Source organism: Paroedura picta, chromosome 3 (assembly GCF_049243985.1).
Source record: "Paroedura picta isolate Pp20150507F chromosome 3, Ppicta_v3.0, whole genome shotgun sequence".
Classification (NCBI taxonomy): Eukaryota; Metazoa; Chordata; class Lepidosauria; order Squamata; family Gekkonidae; genus Paroedura; species Paroedura picta.
The window spans coordinates 148,693,286-148,716,895 of record NC_135371.1 but is presented as its reverse complement, the minus strand read 5'-3'; the positions used below and the strand labels follow the sequence as shown (position 1 = coordinate 148,716,895).

At 49.1% G+C, this 23,610-nt stretch overlaps 2 protein-coding genes across 2 annotated transcripts in view; both read right to left on the bottom strand.

Annotated features, from left to right (window-relative positions):
* Positions 1–23,610, bottom strand: part of ASIC1 (acid sensing ion channel subunit 1) — a 211,367-nt gene that overhangs the window by 127,427 nt on the left and 60,330 nt on the right. The gene's annotated exons all lie outside the window — the stretch shown is intronic.
* On the bottom strand, positions 2,922–6,851 carry LOC143833152 (uncharacterized). The gene is made up of 4 exons (XM_077328619.1): positions 4,703–6,851; positions 4,063–4,146; positions 3,800–3,883; positions 2,922–3,520 (listed from the first exon to the last, which is right to left on the bottom strand). Exons 1-4 carry the CDS (start codon positions 5,322–5,324, stop codon positions 2,991–2,993), a joined length of 1,320 nt encoding a protein of 439 aa, XP_077184734.1. The 5' UTR covers positions 5,325–6,851; the 3' UTR covers positions 2,922–2,990.

Here is a 23,610-nt window from a genome sequence, read left to right as displayed (position 1 = left end):
ATTGTGGTACTTGGCCACCCCTCAGTACTTCCGGACAGTAGCCCAGCAATTCGGACTCGGAGTCACTACGGTTGGCGATATCCTTAAGGAGTTCTGCCTCGCCATGGAGGCGGAATTGTTCAGCAAAGTCGTGTGCCTCGGAGACCGGCTTGGAGCGGTGAGTGTCATTCTATCCCCTTTGCCCTTTAAATTTTTTTTCTTGTTTGACAGGTCAGCAACGAAGACGCGATACACCCCACGCTGACATGCAATGGCTTATATTCTTTTCTTTCCCTTATTCCAGAGTATGGACGGGTTTGCCAGGCTTGGATTCCCGCATTGTTTTGCGGCCGTCGATGGAAGCCACATCCCTATCCGTGCCCCCGGGGGAAGCATAAAAGAGTACGGGAACAGGAAGGACTTTTGCTCTGTTCTCCTGCAAGGAACAGTGGACTTCTCCGGCCGGTTTATCGATGCCGAGGTGGGGTGGAGTGGCAGGAGGCATGATGCCCTTGTTTTCAGGGAATCCAACCTCAGGAAAGCCATGGACGAAGGGGTCTTTGTTCCAGGAAACCCCACCGCCACCATTGAGGGCGTGCGTGTGCCGCCGTTGGTGCTCGGGGACGGAGCCTACCCAATACGACGGTGGCTCATGACTCCCTACAAGCGGCCAAGGACAGACGTGCATAGCCACTACAACCTCACTCACTCCCGGGCAAGGAATGTAGTGGAGCGTGCCTTTGGACGTTTGAAGTCCCGGTTCCGTTGCCTGATGTCCCGACTACACGTGCATATAGACAATGTGACTCCGCTGATCATCGCGTGTGTCATTTTGCACAACATATGCGAGGACAAGGGACATAACATCCCCTTCCCTGTGGATGAACCTGATCCTGTTGTCCTTGAGGACACACAAGACATCCCTGAAGCAAGGAGAAGAAGAATCTATGCAGAGGGGTGCAAGGTTCGGGACGCCATAGCCACCCACATCTACAGAAACAGGAGGCGTGTTTAATTGTTTTTCCCACTCTCTTGTTGGTGAATAAAGTTTTGTGTTATTTGTTTAACCTTGTCTTGTGCGGTTTGTGTACTTTGCCAGCAAAAAAACGGGGATTCTCTGGTCCAAAAGCACTTTGACAGCCCTAAATGCTAACTCCCAACTGAAATTGACAAACACAATACGGAAGCGCTGAATGGGGAAAGTTCGGGGAGGCGGGTAGCCAGGAAGTATTGGCGACCCCTGTCAAACCGGAGGATCAATCCACTTATGTTCCAATGAATAATTTTATTGGTGGGCAGCTTTGATACATTTAAAAAACGGGGTGGTCTATCGGAGCAACGCACGTTCGTTCCCTAACCGTCATTCCGAAGATGCCGAAGCCACGGAAGGGCTCCTTCTGGCAGCGCGCCGAGGCTGAGGCACTTCTGGAGCTTGTGCTCCAATCGAAAAGTGTTGGCCGCCTTATGGCCAGCACCCACTGCCACACCAAGGGTGCTTACCTGGTGTTGGCTTCAAAGCTGAGGGAAAGGGGCTACGTCCGGACCTGGGAGCAGGTCCGGACAAAATTCAAGCGCCTTAAGCTGGACTTCCTAAACAGTCTGGAACAGTGGGGGGGGATCCCGCAGCCAAGTGGGAGGACGGTCTTCCACGACCAGATGGTAAAAATATGGGAGAAGGCTGGGAAGCCCCCCCTGGACATGAGGAGGCATATGGGTGAGTGCTGCCCTCGTTGTGTTTTACCCTTAAACATGCATGGAATGACTAGCTGCCTCTTTCCCCTACTGTCCCCAATGAAATTCGAGAAAGTATTTAGATGCTGTCAACCCCCTCAGACTTAGCCAGCCAGTACTGTAGAACCACTTTGGTTATGCGCTTAGACTCTAACTGTGGTGTGTCCACCAGCTGTGTTTCATCTCTGTTTTGTGTGCTTTTAATTATGATTTGTCTTTTTCTTTGCCCAGCCACACAATCACCATCCAAGCTGGCAACAGCACCTGAGCGTGAGGAGGGGGAGGAAGAGGGACCTTCCACCTCGGGACAGGCTGCAGGTGAGAGTTTTATGCCTGTGCGGGAGACCCATGTGTGTGTACCCCCATGGAGCCATATGGGAGCCTGCTGTGATGCTCCCATTTGAAGTGTTATTAAATTCTTTGTTTGATTTCTATAGCTGAAACTGTGGAGGCAAGGCTGCGTGCGATGGAGGCCAGAGTTACTTCCCTGGAGGCTCAAGTGGCAGAGCTGAAAGGGGAGATTGAGCAGCAAAGGCAACAGAGGGAGGCGGAAGAACGTAGGTTATGTTCCCCACTGCCCAACTCTTCTCACACTGTGGCTAAGGCCACTTAAAAGTGTATGCATGTAAACTAAAGAAATTTGAAAATATGTGTGGCACTAATGTGTACTTTTTCTCCCTCCCCACACAGTTAAGAAGAAGGAGGACGAAGAGCTCTTCCGGCGCAAAGTTAGGGGGACCGTGGGACGGCTGTGCAGGAGAGTGAGGGCGATGGAAGGGGCTGGGGAGGGGAGCGGTGGGACCTGAGTTTTGTTTCCTGTTTGTGTTTTGGGGTAGGGGTTGGGGGGGGGGGGGCTCCAAGTTTCATTCCCTAATGTTTTTCCCCTGTTAAATGTATAGTTTTGTTAAAAAAAATAGGTTTTCCAGGGGGGTGGGGGGTGGTGGTGCTGGTGGGGCTCCAAGTTTCATTCCCTAATGTTTTTCCCCTGTTAAAATGTTTTTTAAAATAAAATGTTATTGCAAATTTTATAACAAGACTCCAGTGTGACTTCTTAAACTCGCACATATTTAACCCCACACCACACTCCTAAAACTCCTTGAACTAACACCCCTCCAACCTCCAACCCACACAGCAGTACCACAATATAGACAATCACTAGAGAGGCCGCTTTCGGCCTTGCAGATTCTACAGTAGGGTACACAGAGACAGAGTCAAAAATATAAACTTTATTCAACAAACAACAAAACACAGATAACATGAAATAGAAAAAGTGGGCAAAACTAGGAGGGGGAGTACTTGTCTGCTGGTTTTATTTTCCTCTTTCCGAGAATAGTCCTCCTTCGTGTTTGGGTGGAGGCATTCTGAGAGGGAGTCGGTGGGGTGGGTGCTGGAAGTGGTGGTGTTGGTGTGGGTGGTGGTGGGGGTGGTGGTGTGGGTGGTGGTGGGGGGGCGGGGGCGATTTGTGGAGGGTAGGCCCTTTCCATGACCACTACAGCCCTCTCCATGAGTCTCCTTATCAGTCGCACCTCCTCCACGCCTTCGCGTAGGATTTGGTTTGTCTCTCTAAGGACTGCCCTCAATTTTCTCCCCTCCTGGGCAATGAGTGTGAGCATGGCTTGGTCAGCGGCAGCGGCACGCCGTGACTCCTCATAGCAGTGCTCAAGGAGCCTCTCTCCCACGCTTGTCAAGACGGAGACGCGCCTCAGCCTGCCGCGTTCCCTCGTAAGCCTCTCCTCTGCTGGGAGCGCACCTCTAGGTGGTGGGCTGCCTGGAGCCAGGGGTGGTTCCTCCTCCTCATCTGAAAGAACCTCTGTTGGCAAAAAATGAGAAACAAAACTGTTAGTGACATCAATAAAGTCAAAACACACCATGGTGGACATGGTGTTCTTTTTTGTCCCCGTGTTTTCCTGCCAAGAATTTAAACAATCCCCGGCGAGCACATGGCTATTGTTTGTTTGCCCATGGTGTGCTTTTACTTTTGCCTACTTTCACAGCAGGACTCTCAACAATTAAAAGGGAGCACATGGTTAGTGCCTAGCGACATTGTCCTGCAGCTATGGCTCGAAAGGAACAGGTCATGCACGCTCACCATCTTGAATCTGTATCCGCCTGCGCCGTGCAGGAGGTCCAAGCAACCCAGGCTGTTCCTCCTCCTGTGTTCCGGGTATGAAATCTGCAAAAAAAGGAAAAAAAACAGATCTAGGACCAAAGGGTGGCAAAGCCAGCTTCAAAGGCTACACCAGCAACGCAGAGGGACTCTCTTCTTTCTCTTAGCAGTGCTGCTGCCCTGCACAAACAGAAAAGCCCAAAGCAGTCAAAACAGCCCCCCCCCCTATTTTAACTAATACTTACCAATGTTAGTTGATGCCCCCGAATCACTATCCACGTCAGGTGCTGCTGGAGACTCGAGGGGCCCCGTCCCTGGCAACTGTGTCTCTGTGGACAAGAGCAGAAAATAGTGAAAAATGAGCAAGCATACACCATGAACCACAAAGCAAGCTCCCAAAGTAGTGAGCCAAAGTACTGCAGAAGGCCTATGGGCGAGGCATGCAGCAAATATTTTGGGGCTGTTGGTTAAACATGACCGTTTCAAATACTAACCACATCAAGCACTCCACAGCCTACCATCTTTTAAAATCTTTTAAAAATTAAAATTAAATTATAAAATTAAAACCGTTTCAAATAGTAAACACAGCAAGCACTCCACAGCCTACCATCTTTTAAAATCTTTTAAAAATTAAAATTAAATTATAAAATTAAAACCGTTTCAAATAGTAAACACAGCAAGCACTCCACAGCCTACCATCTTTTAAAATCTTTTAAAAATTAAAATTAAATTATAAAATTAAAACCGTTTCAAATAGTAAACACAGCAAGCACTCCACAGCCTACCATCTTATGCGTTGCAACGAACTGACGAGAAAACGATGGCCAAACGTCAGAACACACATTTGCTCAAAAGGAAATATAAAATAAAAATAAAATCACTTACCGGAGGCAAGGGGCGTTTGCTCAGGAGCCTCCTCTGGCTCCCCAGGAACGATGGCGATGAGGTCCAGCGTTACCGATTCCGCGGCTCGTTGCTGGACGGGGGGTGGAGGGCGAAAGCTGGACGAGGTGCCCTCGCCGGGATCCTCCTCAGCGGGTGGTTCCTCGACCGGGGCAGCCGGCTTCCGAACCACCTTAAGGCTCCGGCCGACGCGCTTCGGCCTGCCGGATCCTTCCCCGTCTCCGTACAGCTGGCGCTGCTCCTCGAAGTAGGGGCAGGTAACCTTCTCGTTGCCGGAACCCTTATTATGGTTCACGGCACGCATATACTCTGCCCTCATTGTCTTGGTCTTCGACCGGCATTCAAGGCCGGTCCTGTTGTGGCCCAGGGCGCGCATCTTAATGGCCACTTGTTCGAATACCTCCCTATTCCTGTGGGAGGACTGGAACGCGTCCTGGATTTTCTCCTCCGAGAAAATCCCGATCAGGTCCCTGATCTCCGCGTCCCTCCAAGTTGGGCCACGGCCGGTTGCAGGGACGGACGAGGCTTGAGAAGACGATTCCATGTTGCTTTCGCTGGTAGCTGAGCAAAATGGTGGTGGAAGGTGCAGGGTGCAACGGATCATATACCTTCCCGCACACAAAGACAAAGGGACTAGCCGGCTCCTGATTGGTAGAGGGCAGTAGGGGACACGCGCATTGGCCACATTAGGTCACATGTCACGTTCAAAACTCCTCGCGCGGGAACAGGATCTGCTCCTAATGGCCAGATTGGCGCCCTTGTTGTTTGACTTAACGCATGCGCTGATTCGTTTACACGAGAGAAGAGCAGTTTGAACATGCAGCGGGAGCCATTTTAGGAAAATGTCCGCCATTACACAAACGCATGCCGGTGTTCAACCGAGAGCAAGTGCGGCAGTACTCGGCAGTTCCCCAATAATATTCACCAGCCACAGCATAAATCAACCAAACATGACATGTTACTGGCGTACGTTCGTTGGCACGCTCAGAGGAATGTTTTTTAAAATGAACGGGGGACGGCGACTCCGCTTGCCGGAGGTATAGCTGCCAATGGAAGGGGTTGTCCGCACCCAAGCACAAGCACGCACCGGGAACCACACAAAGACCCACTACACATAAGCCGCCCCTCATGATATCACCACGAATCATGTCTATTGAACCCCTCTAAGCTAAGCAGGAGACTGCGAGCGGCGACCGTTCGTTGGCACGCTCAGAGGAAAATTTTTTAAAATGAACGGGGGACGGCAACTCCGCTTGCCGGAGGTCTAGCCGCCAATGGAAGGGGTTGTCCGCACCCAAGCACAAGCACGCACCGGGAACCACACAAAGACCCACTACACATAAGCCGCCCCTCATGATATCACCACGAATCATGTCTATTGAACCCCTCTAAGCTAAGCAGGAGACTGCGAGCGGCGAATGTTCGTTGGCACGCTCAGAGGAGAATTTTTTTAAATGCTCCCTGTACGTTGACTCCGCTAGGACTGGCCGATGGTAGACGGGGTTTTAAGCTTTGGCCAAATTTAGGGAACGTGACGGTGTGTGCCACTGTGCTTGTGAAAAACTCTTGTGGTGTCCGGGCAGAATTTCCTAAAGTGATCGTGCTTGAAAGCCAGTCGCTGTCCCGTTGCCTCGTAGATCCCCGCTCGCTCGGAGAAAAAAAAAATGGCGAACAGTTCGCCGGAAGTTTCGAGGACAGGCTCGGGAGGAGGGACTTTGAAGAACCCGCAACAATGGTAACGCACAGGTCTTTAGCGCTACTGTTGCAGATTGGTTGCAGGAGTGTATCGCTATCCGGAGGGTGAATCCAGTTTTCTGGATTCCCCTAAAAGCGCTACAACGAAGCGCTTTTTGCGGGTCGGTTTCAGGATTGTTGCAGATCGTTAACGACGTCGTGCGTTATGGCAAATTAGTAGCGTTTTCAATCAGCAACCATTGTGCTATTTTTAAGCCGTGGGAAATGCCCCTGAATATATTCAGAAAATCGCATTGTTTTGAATCTGGGCTCTCCTCCGTGGTAGAGGACCCGTGATTGGCTACAGGTGGTCATGTGAGAAGCCTGCCTCAAAGGAGAAACCTCTAAGTTCTCTCAACTTCTGTCGGCCTTGGATTTTTTTGTGTGCCTTCTTCGTTCCCCCCCCCCCCCTCAAGAAAAGAAAGGATTTTTTCCCTCCCTCCTCTGACTTCTTGATCCTCTCCCCCCCCTTCAAGAAAACAAAGAAAGAGTCTCCATTTGCCCGCCCCCTCTTCTGAGCCTCCCTAACCACGTGCAGAAGACTTTCCTGTCTCAATGGGGGGGGGGGGGAAGAGGAAGACTCGAGTTCAAAGCGATCTGAATTCAACAGGATTGACAATGGAATAAAAAAAGTAAGTGCAGACTCTGCCCAGGTCAGCAACTGGCAAGTGTCAGGTACAAAGCCTGCATGCCTCTTGTTTGTATGTCATGTCAATGCATTTTAAGGACCGTTATGGGCACTTTACCACTCCATGCAGACAAAGCAAGAAGTGAGGCAACCCCCCCATGAAGGAAAGAATGGCCTGTGGAGATGCTGGCAATAAAAGAGAGCTGGAATTTAGCTCAGTGTCTGGATCATCCTTGTAGACATGTGGATAGCCAATCCCTTCCCAGTTCTCTGTGCACCCCTATGCTTCCCCCTTCCCAGACGGTGTTGGAGAAAGATCCTGGGACCACAATATATGTCCTCTGCAGCATCTTTGTGCCAGGGGTGATCAAATAACCCAGTCAGATCCAATGCAGAGATATGGCCTGGTTACTTCTCCACAGTGGTGTCTACGTTGAAACAAGCAAGGCCAGAGCAGTAAGACATAGTGGGTGGCCCCTTCTGCGGATGGGTACTCTCAGCTCAAAGGAGCTTTAAAATTGGTTCATTAATTTGTCATAGCCATACTCCTGTGCCCTCCTAACACCTCCCTTTGCAAATGAGTGCACTAGGAAGAAAGTGATGTCTTGTGGATACAGCTGTGGGGGGTGAATCATGGCTCTATTCCTGACTGTGTCCTCACGAGGGGAGAACGACCCCGTCACAGCTCCCACTTGCAGCGCGTTTTGGAGGCGTAGATAGTCTCCCGTTGGGAATGAACCCCTGTCAGACGGAAAATACTACTGAGGAGCCAAGTGTTGTTATTAAATCTTCTCTGATTAATGACTCATTACGAGTAACGAAGCTCAGCAAGAAGCCGAGAAAACCCAGCTGGGCCTGGAAATACTCTCTAATTCTGAGCTCAAGCCAGGGGACTCAGTGATCCCAGAGGAGACTGCGGTGATAGCAGCTTTGGAGTTAGGACGAGCTCACTAGATCTGAAATTGCAGAATACCACTCAGCGCCAAGATGGGTGGAAGGTTTCCAGATCAGCCTATCTAGGCATTTTATATATACCCTCCATCCTCGGAACTCAGGGTGCTTATAGTGTATATATCTCCCATATGTCAACTTCATTCCAGCCCCGAGAGGAAGGTTAGATTGAAGAATGGTAACTGGCTAAGAGTTATTCCTCCATGGTTTAACGGGGATTTAAACCTGGCCTCCCAGGTTTAAATCCAGCACTTTGGCTGCTGCAGAACATGTCTTCCTTTCAGAATGGATCCTGTCACAGAGTAAAATATTTTTATTTTTTAAACATTTGTACCCTACTTTCCCTCCCAAGGGACACAAAGCAGCATATATCAGGAAAGGTTACTAAGATAAAAAACAAATGGTCCCCCAAACTATGTCTTGGGTAAGTCCTAGAGCCACCAGCTGGCTCATCTGAAGGCTAACACCCAGAAAGCCCTATGGTCGCACCTAACCTTCATACCTGTGGCAGAAAAACAAAAGTGAAGCAAGGCGGTACAGAGGGCAAAGATGTTCCTCCCAGTCTTCTCCTCTTTGCTATGCAACAATAAGCAGAATTCTAATCTCCTCAGAGAGCCTCTTGTGGCACAGAGCGGTAAGTGGCAGAAATGCTGTCTGAAGCTGTCTGCCCATGAGGCTGGGAGTTCAATCCCAGCAGCCGGCTCAAAGTTGACTCAGCCTTCCTTCCTTCCAAAGTCGGTAAAATGAGTACCCAGCTTCCTGGGGGGTAAACGGTAATGACTGGGGAAGGCACTGGCAAACCACCCCGTATTGAGTCTGCCATGAAAATGCTGGAGGGCACCACCCCAAGGGTCAGACATGACCCGGTGCTTGCACAGGGGATATCTTAAATCTCCTCAGATACAATAATAAAATATGATAATGTAGGTGAAACACTGCCAGCTTAATAGCTTTTGTTTGGCTTGTACCCAAGATCATGTTCTTACGGCGTATGATCACGGACATGAATGATCACAGGAAGGTGCCTTCCACTGTCAGATCAGTGGTTCATCTGGGCCAGGGCCGTTTCTTCTTTATCGGCTCAGCCGTGGCTCTCCAGTCTCAAGCAGGGGATTGTTCCAGCTCGGTTGTTTATGATCCTTGAGATTTCTGAAATTGCATCTGGGGCCTTCTGCAGGCCAACCATGTGCTCTACTGCTGAGCTATCGCTTTCCCAACAGATGTGGCAGAAAACTAACAATATGCTACCAATCTTCTTCCTCTCAGAAGCACAAGAAACCGTGTGTCGGGGTGTGTGTGTGTGTGTCTGCAAGAGAGGTGCTCTTACTTTGCTCTCTTCTGCGGTTATCCTCGTCTAACTCCTGCTCACAACCCCTGAAATATCACTACCTTGCTGGTGACCTTTTAAAGGTTTTTTTTTTTTTTTAAGGACATCTAATATGTTCTGACATGTGAGGGAAATAGGCCTACATAGCAAACAGTGGATTTCAATGGTATAATTGTAACCGCCCCCTGTCTGGAGAGGTTGCCCCCTGTCTGGAAAGGATGTACAGTGTTTTGCTGGCTCCCACAACTTGCCACTTGTCTGTCTCTTCCTGGGAGATAATGCCAGTATATCGGCTCATTCACTCGCTCCGTTATCACCTGGGTTTTTTTCTTTTCCTTCCCCTCCTTCCTTGCCACCCGGAGGCATTAGCTGGGTGATGTCAGCATGCTCCCAGAAAAGAGAAATCAATACTGTAGACTTTCAAGCAGCAGAAAATACACACATCTTTGGGACTGTGCAAAGAGGAGAGGCTCTCATCACACCTTCAAAGCATTGTAGGATGACAACAATGAAGGGACAAGCATTTAGAAGAAGAAAAGGGTTGTTTTTTATACCCTACTTTTCACTATCCGAAGGAGTCTCAAAAGAGGCTTACACTCACCTTCCCTTCCTCTCCCCACAACAGACACCCTGTGAGGTAGGTGGGGCTGAGAGTGCTCTAACACAACTGCTCTGTAAGAAGAGCTCTAACAGGACTGTGACTTTCTCAGCTCGCCAGGTTAGAGTTCACCACTCTTAAGCACTGCACCAAGCTGGCCCTCCTGGTTTAGGAGTTCAAGATCGACATGGAAGGTGACTTTTGGGTGTGGCGGGCCGTTTCTGCTGGTGACAGTCATGGTGCAGGTGGGATGCTTGCAGTGAGTTTCTCAGCCAGCTGTCTGTCGCTATGGTGATGATGGAACTGGGACAGGAGGGTGTGTCAACACAGACTGTGTTTGCGGTTTACTGAAAAATGGAGGGTTTTAATTGTATTGCATTATTCTGAGTAGTTTTTTTTTAATCCCCCTTTCCTCCAAAGAGCATGAACTGACCCTTTTAACCCCACAGCAACCCTGTGGTAGGCTGAAAGATAATGCTTGGCCCAAGATCAGCCTGTAACCTTTGTAGCTGAACAGGGTCGTTCCCTTTCCATTGCTGGGGAACAATAGTATGGCATTAAATTACTACTGCAAAATCTCCCAAGATACTTGAAGTGACAGATCAGATGATTTTTGGTCTGAAACGGGTGAGCAGTCTAGCGTATTCTATCAATGCAAGTAAACATAGGGTATTATTTATTTCTTTACTGTTGATATTTATACTTTTGGTTTCTCTCCAAAATGGTTTACAACATTGTTCTCTCTTGTTCAGCTTTATCCTCACAGCCACCATGTGGGGTAGATTTAGTTGAGAAAGAATGACTGGCCTAGGATCATTCAATGAGCTTCCATGCAGAATGAGGATTTGAAGCTCACACTCCCAGGTCCAAATACAACACTCTATCAATGATACCACTTTGGCTCTGGGTTTTTTCCCCTTTAGCAATCATCATCATCATCATCCCATGGTCAGTGCCTACAGTAAGACTGTTCAAACTGATTATAAGAGTATCACAATTAAAGTTGCAGCTATTTTGCGTTGGAATATATGCAAGAATGGTTCATCACCCAGAAATTCATGGGAGCACAAATTAGACAAGATCATGGAGAATGATGAAACAAAGGGACTTTGTTTGGAACAGCAAGAACCCTGCAAAGATACATCTGCAATTCCCAATAATTTAGCTAGACTCTGAATTACAGAACAGCACCTACTAGTCAAATATATGACTGTGACGATTCATCATAATATTTAGTACTTATGAAGTTTCATTGTTCATTGTATCACACATTGGTTTGCAACGTAAGTAATCAAGTATTGTTTCCATTTTGCAAATGGAGGGATGGGACTGAGAGAGACAGCCACCTAGTACATTCAAGGCAGTAGCAAGGGGACCTGGTCTATCAGAGTTTCTTACCCACTGTGGTATACCAAGGTGAGAGCAAAGCCCAGGAGAGCAGCAGTAGTTTAACCTCCACTGAAGCGTCAAGGAGAATAGAAATGCCGTGGTTTCCAGTAAAGTTATCTGTGAGTTTCGAAACAGGCTAAGTGCCCTGTTGGACACTTAGGGAATGGAAGGGAATGAATGACTGATTCTCACCGAGTTAAGACGCATTCTCTTTTTAACAGTGGTAGGAAATACCCTTTGCTCAAAAATGTCCCATCCCGTTACAGGATAGTAGAACTCCATTTACCAAGAGGAAGTGGGCGCATCAGGAGCTCCCAGCCTAACAATCACCTTTTATCGGAGATGCACAGGAAGCATCATCAAGACAGACACAGATAAAAGGAGGCACTATGTGTGTGTATGTCTGGTATGCATGCGTGAAAGACAGGTCAGGCCGTGTGGGTATGTTTGCACCCCGCGCATGCTGTCCAGCACTTGCCAGACAGTGACGAGACACTGCAGACACTTTACCGATTAGCATGATTGCATGAGGACAAGGAGAGGTGAGTGCTCCAAAAACAACTTCTAGTGCATCCTTGGAAATGAGTCTGATTAATCAAACCCCCGAGAGCCTGAGTGCTATTAATTAGTACCTCCAGCTCTCAGGTGTCTTCTCCTCCCCCTTCACCTCACTTGTGCACACATGCATGCATAAAGCCACGGATGAAGGCGGGATGCTCTGAGATACGGGCCATATGAGCCAGTGTACAATGGCCTGGACACGTCTGCTTTCAGCTAGGTTTCTTCTGCTCTGCCCAGCAACAGAGGGACTACACAGGGGGAATGTGAATCCCAGCTCCATGAGATCTTAAAAACAAAACAATTACCCAGTTCTGTGCATTAGTGCAAAGCAAGTGTGGGAAAATTTGTGTGTAGGTCAAGTAAGCACCCTTTTCTATAGGCATTAAGAACACAGGCATATTGTGATAATCCATCAGGTGGGGACCTCAGGGCTGCCAAAAAGCTATACAAAAATTCCAGCAGATGGAAATCTCAGATAGAAGATGACAGGTCTGTTATAAAATCCACCAGTTTCCACACTCCTCTCTTTATCTTGAAGATGGACAGAAAGATTTGAAATGTTCTGACGGGTAGATTTGAAATGTTCTGATGGTTAGAGCAATAACTAGAGACCAAAAGAGGCTTGGTTTTGCTTTCTGGTCCGACTCTGCAATTGTCAATTGTAAGGAGATCACCCAGGCTGCATCTTTGTAGCCAAGGACTCTCAGACCCTTGCTCCAGTAGGTCTCCTTCCTACTTGGTTTCCTGACTAACCAGCTGCTATATTCGTATGTAATGAACCTTGCAAACGTCAAGAAACTACAATTTGGCTTGCTTTCAGACTGGCTATCCTTAAGAAGGTAACGATGCAATTTCCCTAGAAGTTGCTGTCTTCATTGAGACCTTGGGGGAGGGAATGGGAAGGCTGGGCAGCAGGCAGAGAGCCAGGAGCATAACATCTGAAAGGCAAGAGGCAGCAGCTGTTCCCAGGGCCACTCCAGTGGGGCTGCTGCAACACACACTTGCTGCTCTCTGGCTGGACCATCTGCAGTCTGAGTATGTCTCCCCATCATTGGGGTGCTGTAGGTCCAGCCCTAGCTGCTAAACCTGGTGGATGGATGCAGGAGCTCGGGGCTGCAGTCCACGCCCATGCCAGGCCTTACCTCCAGGTCAGGCTGCTAGGGATGCCAGCCTCCGGGGGAATTACAGCTCAACTCCAGACTATAGAGATCAGTTCCTCTGGAGAACATAGAGGATCTGGAGGGTGAACTCTACAGTATGGTGCTCCCTTGAGTCCCAGGCTCTACCCCCAAATCTCCAGGGGTTTCACAACCTGGTTCCAGCAACCCTACACCCCCACCCCCCCACAGACAGCCAGGGCAGGGGGCTTGGCAATCCTTCAAGCTACTAAAAGCAAGCCTGGTCTGCCAAGACAGCGAGGTTTGATGTTCTGTTTTATTATATTACACGGACTGTGGAAATATTAAGTTGCACTAGCATGGTTTTGTTAAGTGCAGTGGTGTATTAATATCCTAAATTATGTAAGTGCATTTTGACTCTTTCTAATTTGTTGTTGCTGCTTGCATCGTGTCTGTCACCACACAACTAAAAGTATACTGCAGAAAAGAAAACTGAGGGAAGAGGAAACATCTACGGCTGCTAAAATCCAGCTAATATGCTTCACCCCAAGTCTTTAATGATTCTAGCGATGCCAGTATTGTGACATCTGGTGCTGTGTTATAGCAGCCTTTTTCAGGTGTTCCAAGCACCTGCAATGACCAGGTGTCAGGAGGGGGGTGCACCCTGATTGGCCCTGCCCCTACAGATCCCGCCCTCCATCACCAAGCCCTCACCCCTTGCCTCACAGATGTGCCTGGCTGTTAGTGCCAGACATGTCTGTGAGTCCACTGCTCCACTTGCAGGGCCCCAGGTAAGAGGCCCAGCTGCGGGGGGGGGGGGGGAGAGTGGGAGGGGGGGAGCGAGGGAGCGCTTCCCAAAGGCCTGGAAAGCACACCCGGGGCCTCGCCTGGCAAGCACACCTGGCTCCCTCTCCCACACCCCCCTCGCCCTCAGCGCTTCCCAGTGGCCTGGAAAGCAGCCGGGTCGCTCACAGGCACTTTCAAAGCCCGTTCTTATGAACGAGCTTTGAACCTAGTTGCTACATATTACAGAAAGGGAAGGAGGGGATTCAACAAGGGGGTCTCTAGGTTGGCAACAACATTTTCATATTATCTAGTTCTGTGTTGAGTGGGCCTGAATTCTCAGTCATTTGTTGTTGTTGTTGTTGTTGTTGTTGTTGTTGTTGCCAGGTTTAAGGGGGGGAGCCAGCAAAACAGTGCTATCAGCCGAGATCCTACCCTATAGCACCAAAAGAATTGGATTTGCTGAAGTGTGTGTAACAGAAAGCTAAATCAGCACCTGAACCTCTAGCCCTTTGTTTCAACGCTTCAGTATTCAATCTAACAAAGGTCACCTGAGATGGAAGAAAAGCCCCAAAGGTGTCATTTAGTGAACTGGCTCCATGTCTGCAGAGCATCTTCCTTCCACTCTTGCTAATAGATATGGTGGGACATCCTGGCTATGAACCTACAAAATGACAGGGTGGTGCCAAGCTGAGCATGAGGAATCAGGAGACCTGGGGAGCAGGTCCAGGCGCTCAAGAACTTGGGAGTTGGGCAGCTTAACTTTCTGAGAGGACAGTGGGCAGAGGAAAAATTGGCCACTGAGCATAGAATTCAGGATCTTGAAAATCTCATGTGTATTTTTTTAATGCACGCATTTCATGAATGCCATTAAGTTGTGAAGATGGCCTTGAAAAATCTCACATGCTAGAGAAGGGTTGGGTGCGTGAGTCTGAAAAAGAGAGAGATTGGCCGGGGGGGAAGCTTTCAAGATTCTGCAAAACTCGTTTCCTCCGCATCCCCTCCCATGACAAGCCGAAGCAAAATAAATTATGCAAACTGAACACATTTTGATGCAATGTTTTTAAAATATACAATTTATACAGAGTGTATCCAACTCCGCAAAAGCACATTGTATTTTTCAGGAAATCTAAGGTCACTTAAATTTGGGTGGGCCAACTAAAGCTCCAAGAAGAACAAACCTAAGTGTTAGGTTGATGTTTCTCCAAAACTAAGACTCTCCATTGCAAGCTGGGAGAATCAGGAAATGGAAAGGCTGTGCCACAGTCCTATGGCACATGCTTTGCATGCAGTAGCATATCCAGGATATGGCAGCCAGGGCACGTGCCCTGGGTGCTGCTGCAGAGGGATGCAGGAGGACCACTTCTCGACCCATGCTGAAGGGCAGGGCGCCAAGCTCTGAGGACTTCTCATCTCCTGCTAGCTGTCAGCTGAGGGTCAGGGCCTGGGCCATCGGCAGCCCCCACTCACCCACCTTGCAAGGCAAAGCTCTGCACAAGGAGGACAATGGGGTCATTCCAGCTCCCCCCAGCCTGCTTGTGGCATGGCTTGCTTTCTTGAGTCCTCCAGGGCTGCAGCCCTGCTTCAACAATGCTCCTGGGCAGGTGGCTGAGAGGCCTCTGGTAGGTGGGTCAGCAGCCCTCTCTCCAGTCCCTCGGTGGTAGTCAAATGGGCAGGCTGACTGATGGAAGAGATGCATGGGATGGGCCACGGTGTAATGTCTGCTGGTGACCATCTGACTCCCTCCCTCCTGTCAACTGCTCCTCCCTGACAGGCTGCTGGGAAGTCACAGTGAAGCAGAACCCCCAGCCAGCAGGGGCTGGCTTTTATTTTGACAAGTTGGTGGCAGCAGTGGTGGGTCTCCAGTGGAGTGGGGGAGAGTGGCTCCTCACCTCCGGATGAGCAGTGGGCAGAGGCAGGTGGTAGCAGGGGCTTCCCATGGGCACCAGCTTCAGTGAAGGGTGAAGGGTGAGGCCAGTCCAGGCATGGCAGCTGCACAAAGGGAGCCATCTGGCCTGCCACCTCGAGCTGTGGCTACCAGAAACATGCTTTGAGGTGGCCAGGAACAGGCTCAGCCAGCTGCAGAGCTCATCCAGGCATGCCACCCACCTTCCCCTTACCCCCATGTCACCAAGTCCCTGCCACCATGTCAACAAGCCCCGCCCCCTACCCTGAGCGCCAAATAGCTAGGTATGCCGCTGTTAGCATGCAGAAGTTTGATCACTGGCATTAGATGGTTGTCTTTCTCTGCCTGAGACCCTAGAGAGCTGCAGCCAGTAAATACTGAGCCATATAGATCGATGGTCTGATTTGTGATCAGGCAGCTTTTTACGATTTTAAAAGGACAGAATCTATAGTGGTGGAACTGCTCTGTTGTGAGGAGGGAAGGGTCTTGCGTGGCTGTTGCAGCAAGTGGTTCTGATACAGGTCAGCAACTCAAAGGCCCTAAGCCAGCCTGAAGGCCTTGCCAAGAGGGCAACTCGGGAGATAAACTGGAATCCACCCTTGAGGCCAAGAGATTCCGGCAAGGAATCGGACCCCACAGCCCTGCCACCTCAACAACAGGCCAGAGTCCTGTACCTCCTCCCTGTACATTTTCAGCAGAGAAGAAGGCAGGAGAACATGCTGAAAGATCATCCAGCCATGCTGAAGGGCAGGGCTCCAAGCTCTGAGGACTTCTCATCTCCTGCTAGCTGTCAGCTGAGGGTCAGGCCCTGGGCCATCGGCAGCCTGCTTGGCTCCTTAAGTGCTCGGCCAAGCGCCCGTGTGTCTGTTTCTGCCTGGTAGATCTCGACAGGTGAAAAGAGTTTTTGCTATTCGCCCAGACCTGCCAGATTGCACTTGGCCCCAGCTCCTGTCCAAGGCATTTTGATTCTTAAATTAAGGGCAGGCAACCCAAGGCAGCTTTGCTACAGAATTATCATATTGTTAGTACAGGTGATACGGGGTCCTGCCCTTAACTTATTATCCCTGCTTGTTCCTGGACCCAATCCCAGGTTAGCAACTAGTGCAATGCTAACACACACACACACACACACACATTCTCTCTGCCTATGTGGCCACAGCCCAAACCACTTGCCCCCAGCCACCATTCTGGCCGATCTTTGGAGCTCAGTGAATTCCAAACCTGCCCTCCCCCCGCTGTGTGAGAACCGTTTCCCCATTCCTGCTCTGTCATTATCCACTAAGCTTCACCGCGGGGGGCTTGGCTTCCGAGAATATCAGCCAGGAACAGCTAGAGGTACTTTACCTGCCAAATGTGGGAGATGCACCAAATCCCCTGTGCTGCTGCTTTCTGGAGGACACAAGCTTCTCCTTCCATGGGGGCATAGTGCCGCTCAGTTTAAACCAGGGGTAGTCAACCTGTGGTCCTCCAGATGCCCGTGGACTTCAGTTCCCATGAGCCCCTGCCAGAGTTTGCTGGCAGGGGCTCATGGGAAATGTAGTCCATGGGCATCTGGAGGACCACGGGTTGACTACCCCTGGGAGCGTGCCTCAAAGCCTGTCTGGGAAACGGCAGAAGGGATGGGCTGAAAGAGGGGAGAGGATCAGAATGTGGCTTGCTGGGAGCACTTGTGGGTTGCAAGGAGGCACCGAGGGATGCTAATAGCCAGGACTGCCTTGATTTGATCAGAAGGGGAATGAAGACAGACTGGAATGGTTGCATGGGTGCTTGGTACAGATCACTGCCAGATCTGCATTGACCCTTGGCGCATGGCACGTCATGTCACTGGGACAGTTCACGGGAGGGCCTGGGTGTTTGCCTGCATTTCCATCACAGGAAAAGGGACAAGAGGGACCTGCACTTTCTGCCACCCCCGTCCTCCTTCAGATGTTTTGCCTGCTCCAAAATATGCGCTCTTCTGAAGCTGATTTTCTAAAAACAAATTATCTTATGCCTGCTCATCACTCAACAACCGCAACAGCAATGACTTGTACCTGTGAAAGTCATCCTCGATTAAACACCCCAGGCAAGGCTTTCGTATCACTTCGCACCGAACACAGTCTTTTCAAACGGGATCAGCTCACACGCTGGAGCCACAAATCATGGATGGGCCGGTTCATACATGCACGTACACATGCCTTTCTTTTGCCCGATGCCCGGCAGCTGACTGTATGCACGTTTTCCAGTGGAAGAAACATTGTGTCGGAAGCAGTGCACAGTGACATGAGAGTGCTAGCTGGTTTTAGATCATCACTTGATGCTGAAAGTCATCAAGCAATGGATGTGCATGCGTGGCAAGACTTGGAGTGAAGAGATATCAGCTAAGCAAATGGGCCTTGAGACAGCAAAGGCTGGAAAGGAAGACGGAGATATCTTTGCTTCAGCCTGTTCATTGCCCAGGGCTTATTAACAGAACCCAAATCTGGAAGAATGCTTTTGACAAGAACACATTTAAAAACGTGGGGGATTCTAGGTGGCCCATATTCAAAGCTGGAGAGCCAGCTTGGTGTAGTGGTTAGGAATGCAGACTTCTAATCTGGTGAGCCGGGTTTGATTCCCTGCTCCCCCACATGCAACCAGCTGGGTGACCTTGGGCTCCATCTAAAATTTGTTGCCTCTGTAAGGTGGACACTGCTCCTGCTTGGGAAAGCTGGCACCTTGTTCTGAACTGCCAGGAATTAAATAAACCTGTTGTAGGAAACAGGAAGGGGAAACTTGCTGGCAGCCAGTTTGGTGTAGTGGTTAGGAGTGCAGACTTCTAATCTGGTGAGCCGGTTTCAATTCTACACTCCCCGACAAGCAGCCAGCTGGGTGATCTTGGGCAACCCATGACACTGATAAAGCTGTTCTGACCAAGCAGTGATATCAGGGCTCTCTCAGCCTCACCCACCTCACAGGGTGTCTGTTGAGGGGAGAGGAAAGGGAAAGGAGAGTGTAAGCCGCTTTGAGCCTCCTTTGGGTAGAGAAAAGCAGCATATAACAACCACTACTACTACTACTACTACTACTACTACTACTACTACTACTACTACTACTACTACTTCTTCTTCTTCTTCTTCTTCTTCTTCTTCTTCTTCTTCTTCTTCTTCTTCTTCTTCTTCTTCTTCTTCTTCTTCAGCAACTCCCTGAAACAGCTTCCCTTTTCATTTGGGGAAAGCAGTTCCCACACATTTCTGCTACATAAATCACGACTGCCCCTTCATTAATATACTTTCATGCAGGGAACAATCCCCATAAACAACTTCTTTCACTTGTTGTCAGCCATTCAGTCATGTCCGACTCTTGGCCATCCCATGGCACAGCCGCCGCCACAATCCTTGACCCCGCACCGCCTCTCTCAGCCATGCAGTGTTCTGGCCGGTGTCCATCCTGATCACATCCAACCACCATGCCCTGTGTCAGCCTGGTTTCCTTTTTCCACTGACCAACCAAAAGCATAATTGCTTTCTCTGCTGAGTTGGACCGCATGATATGGCCAAAGTAAATGATCTGGAGTTTTGTGATTTTGCCTACCCGTGATATATCAGACTTTATGTGCTGTAATATTTCCGTGTTTGTGACTTTTACTGTCCATGGAACTCACAGAGGCCTTCTCCTACACCAGAGTTCAAATGAATCGATTCTTCTCTTGTCCGATATTTTCATTGTCCAACTTTCACAGCTGTAAGTGGCTATTGGAAATGTGATAGATCTAACTGCATTTGGTAAACTTCTTTCAGTATTCAAGTCTAAATCATTTCATCCCTTCAGATCATCCAACTTCATTCAGATGTAACTTTTAACTGTGGCTAAGGAAAAGCAATAATAACAACCTGGCTTTTTCCGGGGTTTGCATGTGGATCTTGCTTCTCCCCTTACTTTCTTGTGCAAATCACAAATTAAAAACTGACTCCAGTCACCCGTAACATGAATGCATATACACAGATCACCAGAGGTACTTTACCATTAACTGGGATTCTAAACCCTGAATTAAATTCTTTTTAGGAATCTGAGTTGGAAGGGGGGAGTACGAAGTCTGGTTAACTCACGCACTGGGATCTTTTTGCAAAGTTTTACGCTGTGATACTCTGTATGAAAAGGGACGGGTAAAGAATGAGGCACATGTATGTGCGAAACGGACAAGCTGGGTTTATGCACACTTCCCAAGATTGCAGTTAAATGTGATGACTGAATTCAGCTGTAGTGGGAATAAACTTGTTTACCAAGCTACTGAGACCAGCCTGTATCCTACCCAGTAAAGTATGAGGCCTTCTTCCAGCCAAAGCAGCCTTCTTCTAATTCAGGGCCAAGCTAGAGACTACAGGAAGCCTCAGAGATGCCTGCCATTTTGAAATAGTGAGCTCCCACATAGGAATCCCTCAAAACTGTGCTGTGAAGGCTCACTTCTGGGCAGGACCATCGCAGCGTAGGAAGAGCAGAGGATCCTGAGCCCCCAGTTTTCTGACCTGAAATTGCACTGGAAGGATATTCTGTGCCACTACTCTCCTGCTCCGGTGCTGTTTTGGGGCAGAAAAAGGGAGGGCGGAGGCTGGCCCTTCATTCTATGGCTTGAGGCTCCAATCCAGCATCCAGCCCCACAGCACAGTTTAAAGGAGCCCCTGGGTAGGAACTCACTCTTTCCCAATAGAGGCGTCCCTGGGGATGTTCATATCATCTAGTTTGACCCTTCAGTGGTTTTTCCAGTGGAGGAAGAATCACAGAAGTCAGATGGAGGCTCTTGTGGAGGGAAGAGGAGTATGGATGCCAGCCTCCAGGTGGGTCCTGAGCATCTCCTGGAATTGCAGCTGATCTCCAGACTGCAGAAATCAATTCTCCTGGAGAAAATGACTGCTGTGGAGGGTGGACCCTATGGCATGGTACCCTGCTGAAGCCTCTGTTCTACCCAGGCTCTATCCTCCCCCCTCCCCCTGCATCCTCCACCTGTAGCCAAGGGGGAACTGGCAACTCTTGTTCTAAACTGCCAGGGATTAAATAAACCTCTTGTAGGAAACAGGAAGGGGAAACTTGCTTGCAGCCAGCTTGGTGCAGTGATTAGGAGCGTGGACTTCTAATCTGGCGAGCCGGATTTGATTCCCCGCTCCCCCACGTGCAGCCAGCTGGGTAACCTTGGGCCAGTCACAGCACTTATAAAACTGTTCTGACTAAGCAGTAATATCAGGGCTCTCTTAGCCTCATCTACCTCACAGGGTGCCTGTTGTGGGGAAATGAAAGTGGATTGTATGCCGCTTTGAGACTCTTTCGGGTAGAGAAAAGCAGCATGTAAGAACCAACTCTTCTTCTTTAAGACAATGGTCTGAGGAAGTGTGCATCCACATGAAAGCTCAAACAAATAAAACTTTGTTGGTCTTAAAGGTGACTTTGGACTCAACTTTTGCTTGCTACTTCAGACCAACATGGCTACCCACCTGAATCTTGCTTGTAGTGGGGCAGACTCAACTAAATTTTTTACAACTGGACTTCCAATTTAGCTCAAAGAGACAAACAACACCATGGGAAGATGCTCATGATCTCAGGAAAGGGACAATTTATGTCCAAGCCCCAGTTCCAGCCGATCGCACAACCAGGATGTATAAGTGCTTTTAGTAGCAACAGGAATAAACAAAGTCATAAGCATAATGTGGTAGGAAGGGAGAAAAGTGATTTTGCAAAACACTCAGCAAGAAACCCAACTCGGCTTGTTTTTTCTGTACCTCTGCTATTAGCTCCCCCCGCCCCAGGCAGCTTCTCTGAGTAGCTAATCTATGAGCCCTCGTTCTAGCCCTCTTGCTGGAAGCCTGTACGTAGCAGAGAGGCCCCCAATGTCCGGACGTGACTTTGTGGCTGGATCAGACATTACCACTGAGTAGCCTCAGCTGCATAGAGAATGCTCACTGTGTTCCTTAGCCCAGCTCTTCTCTGGGGTGAACGAGCCCAGTCAACATGCAACAGCAGGCACTGAATTTATGCCTCGTTCGGCAGCAGAAGTAACGGACACAAGACGCCAGTGCTGAATAACATAAATGGTTTGTTTGCCACTAATAGCCTAGTCACTAATTGTCTTGCTTGCTTCATCTTCCAATGCCACTTCTCATGTGTAAAGGTTAAGGGAAAGGAAAAGGTATCCCCTGTGCAAGCACCGAGTCATGTCTGACCCTTGGGGTGACGCCCTCTAGCGTTTTCATGGCAGACTCAATACGGGGTGGTTTGCCAGTGCCTTCCCCAGTCATTACCGTTTTACCCACCAGCAAGCTGGATACTAGGCTTGTGCGATTCGGCCACTTTGGCAGCCGTTCACTCCGGGCGCAGCCAGCGCCGCACCGTGCGGGGTGGGAGGGCGGTGCCGGCAGCGGCGTGACAGCGGGCGCAACCACACACTGGCTGCACCTGGAGGGAACGGCCGCCAAAGCGGCCAAATTGCACAAGCCTACTGGATACTCATTTTACCGACCTCGGAAGGGCAGAAGGCTGAGTCAATCTTGAGCCGGTTGCTGGGATTGAACTCGCAGCCCCATGGGCAGAGCTTCAGACTGCATGTCTGCTGCCTTACCACTCTGTGCCACAAGAGGCTCTCTTCTCATGTGTACCAAGGTCCAATTCAGCACTTGTTTACATGGAGAAACTGGATCCTTGGTTGCAGAATGAAGTGCACAACAGCTTTGCAGTTGCTTTCCCAGTTGACTCACCTCAAAATTCAGAACACATGCCCATGTATTTGACAGGGTCTGGCAAAAGGAAGTAAAGTTAAGTTGCCCGGTAACGGGCCTCGGACCGGGGGTTGAAGACTCCCTGCACTAGGGGATTCTCTGCTGTTCTCAGCCACAATGAAAAATGAGAAAGATTCATGCAATCTTATAATATGGGGGGACATATTGAATGTACAGAATGCATGGTAGAACCCACTGACGCTGGCATTGCAAGCTGTGATAGCTGGCAATGTGTGTGTGTGTCTGTGTGTATGTACACCTGTGCAAAGTCAGCTGCAACTCCACCATGCTTTGCACAGGACTGTATGGGGAGGAGTCCTCTGGTAGAAACTCTGGAGAACATTTTTTGCCTTGTGCCACTAACTTGAAAAAAAAGGCAGTGTGTGTGTGTGTGGGGGGGGTATTTTTGCTGATGCCTTAGTACAGTGGCACAATACTGCTAAGTTCCCGGCCATCCTTGCAAATTTGTATGGTTTTCTCTTTATGATTTTCTTATTTGATCTTGCACACTGGTTGCGATCTTAGCAGTTCTTTAAAAGCCTGTCTTGTGCAGATTACACTCTGTCCTCCAAATGGATTGATCCCACGTGACTCTTAAGCTTGGTGGCCAGTGGAAGGTCCAGGTAGTTCAGCTGCCATTCCATTTAAATATTAGGCTTCCAGAGACAGCCAAAATGGTTCCCTCCCCAAACTTTGTTAATTAAAACATTAAAAAGGAAAATGTCTCCAAAGCTTTAGGCTTCCCATCCCATTGTCTGTTTCTCTTTATACCTCATGACAATTTCATTCCTCACTGATGATCCCCCTTTATTTTGTTTGCATATAGCACTGAACCCCCCACCTCCCTTTTTTGCTCTGGCAATGCTGCCATTTACCTCCTATCTGATCCCCCTTTCAAGTCAATACCAGAAGGGGACTAAATCTCATGCAGTTCATTTTATACTTTCCTATCAGTTTAATTTTTTTTAATTCAGCAATCTGAGACTAGCAATAGTTTTATATTGATAGACTTATGCCGCTTGTAAAAACAACCCTTAAAATTAAAAAATAAGGGAAACAAGGAGTTTGTACTTCAATAAAGGGAGGAAGATGCAGAGTGGGTGAAATTACCTTGGTGTGACTGAGTGTGCCATCTTCAAGGGGTGTTAAAAGGCAGGGGGGAAATCTGAGAAT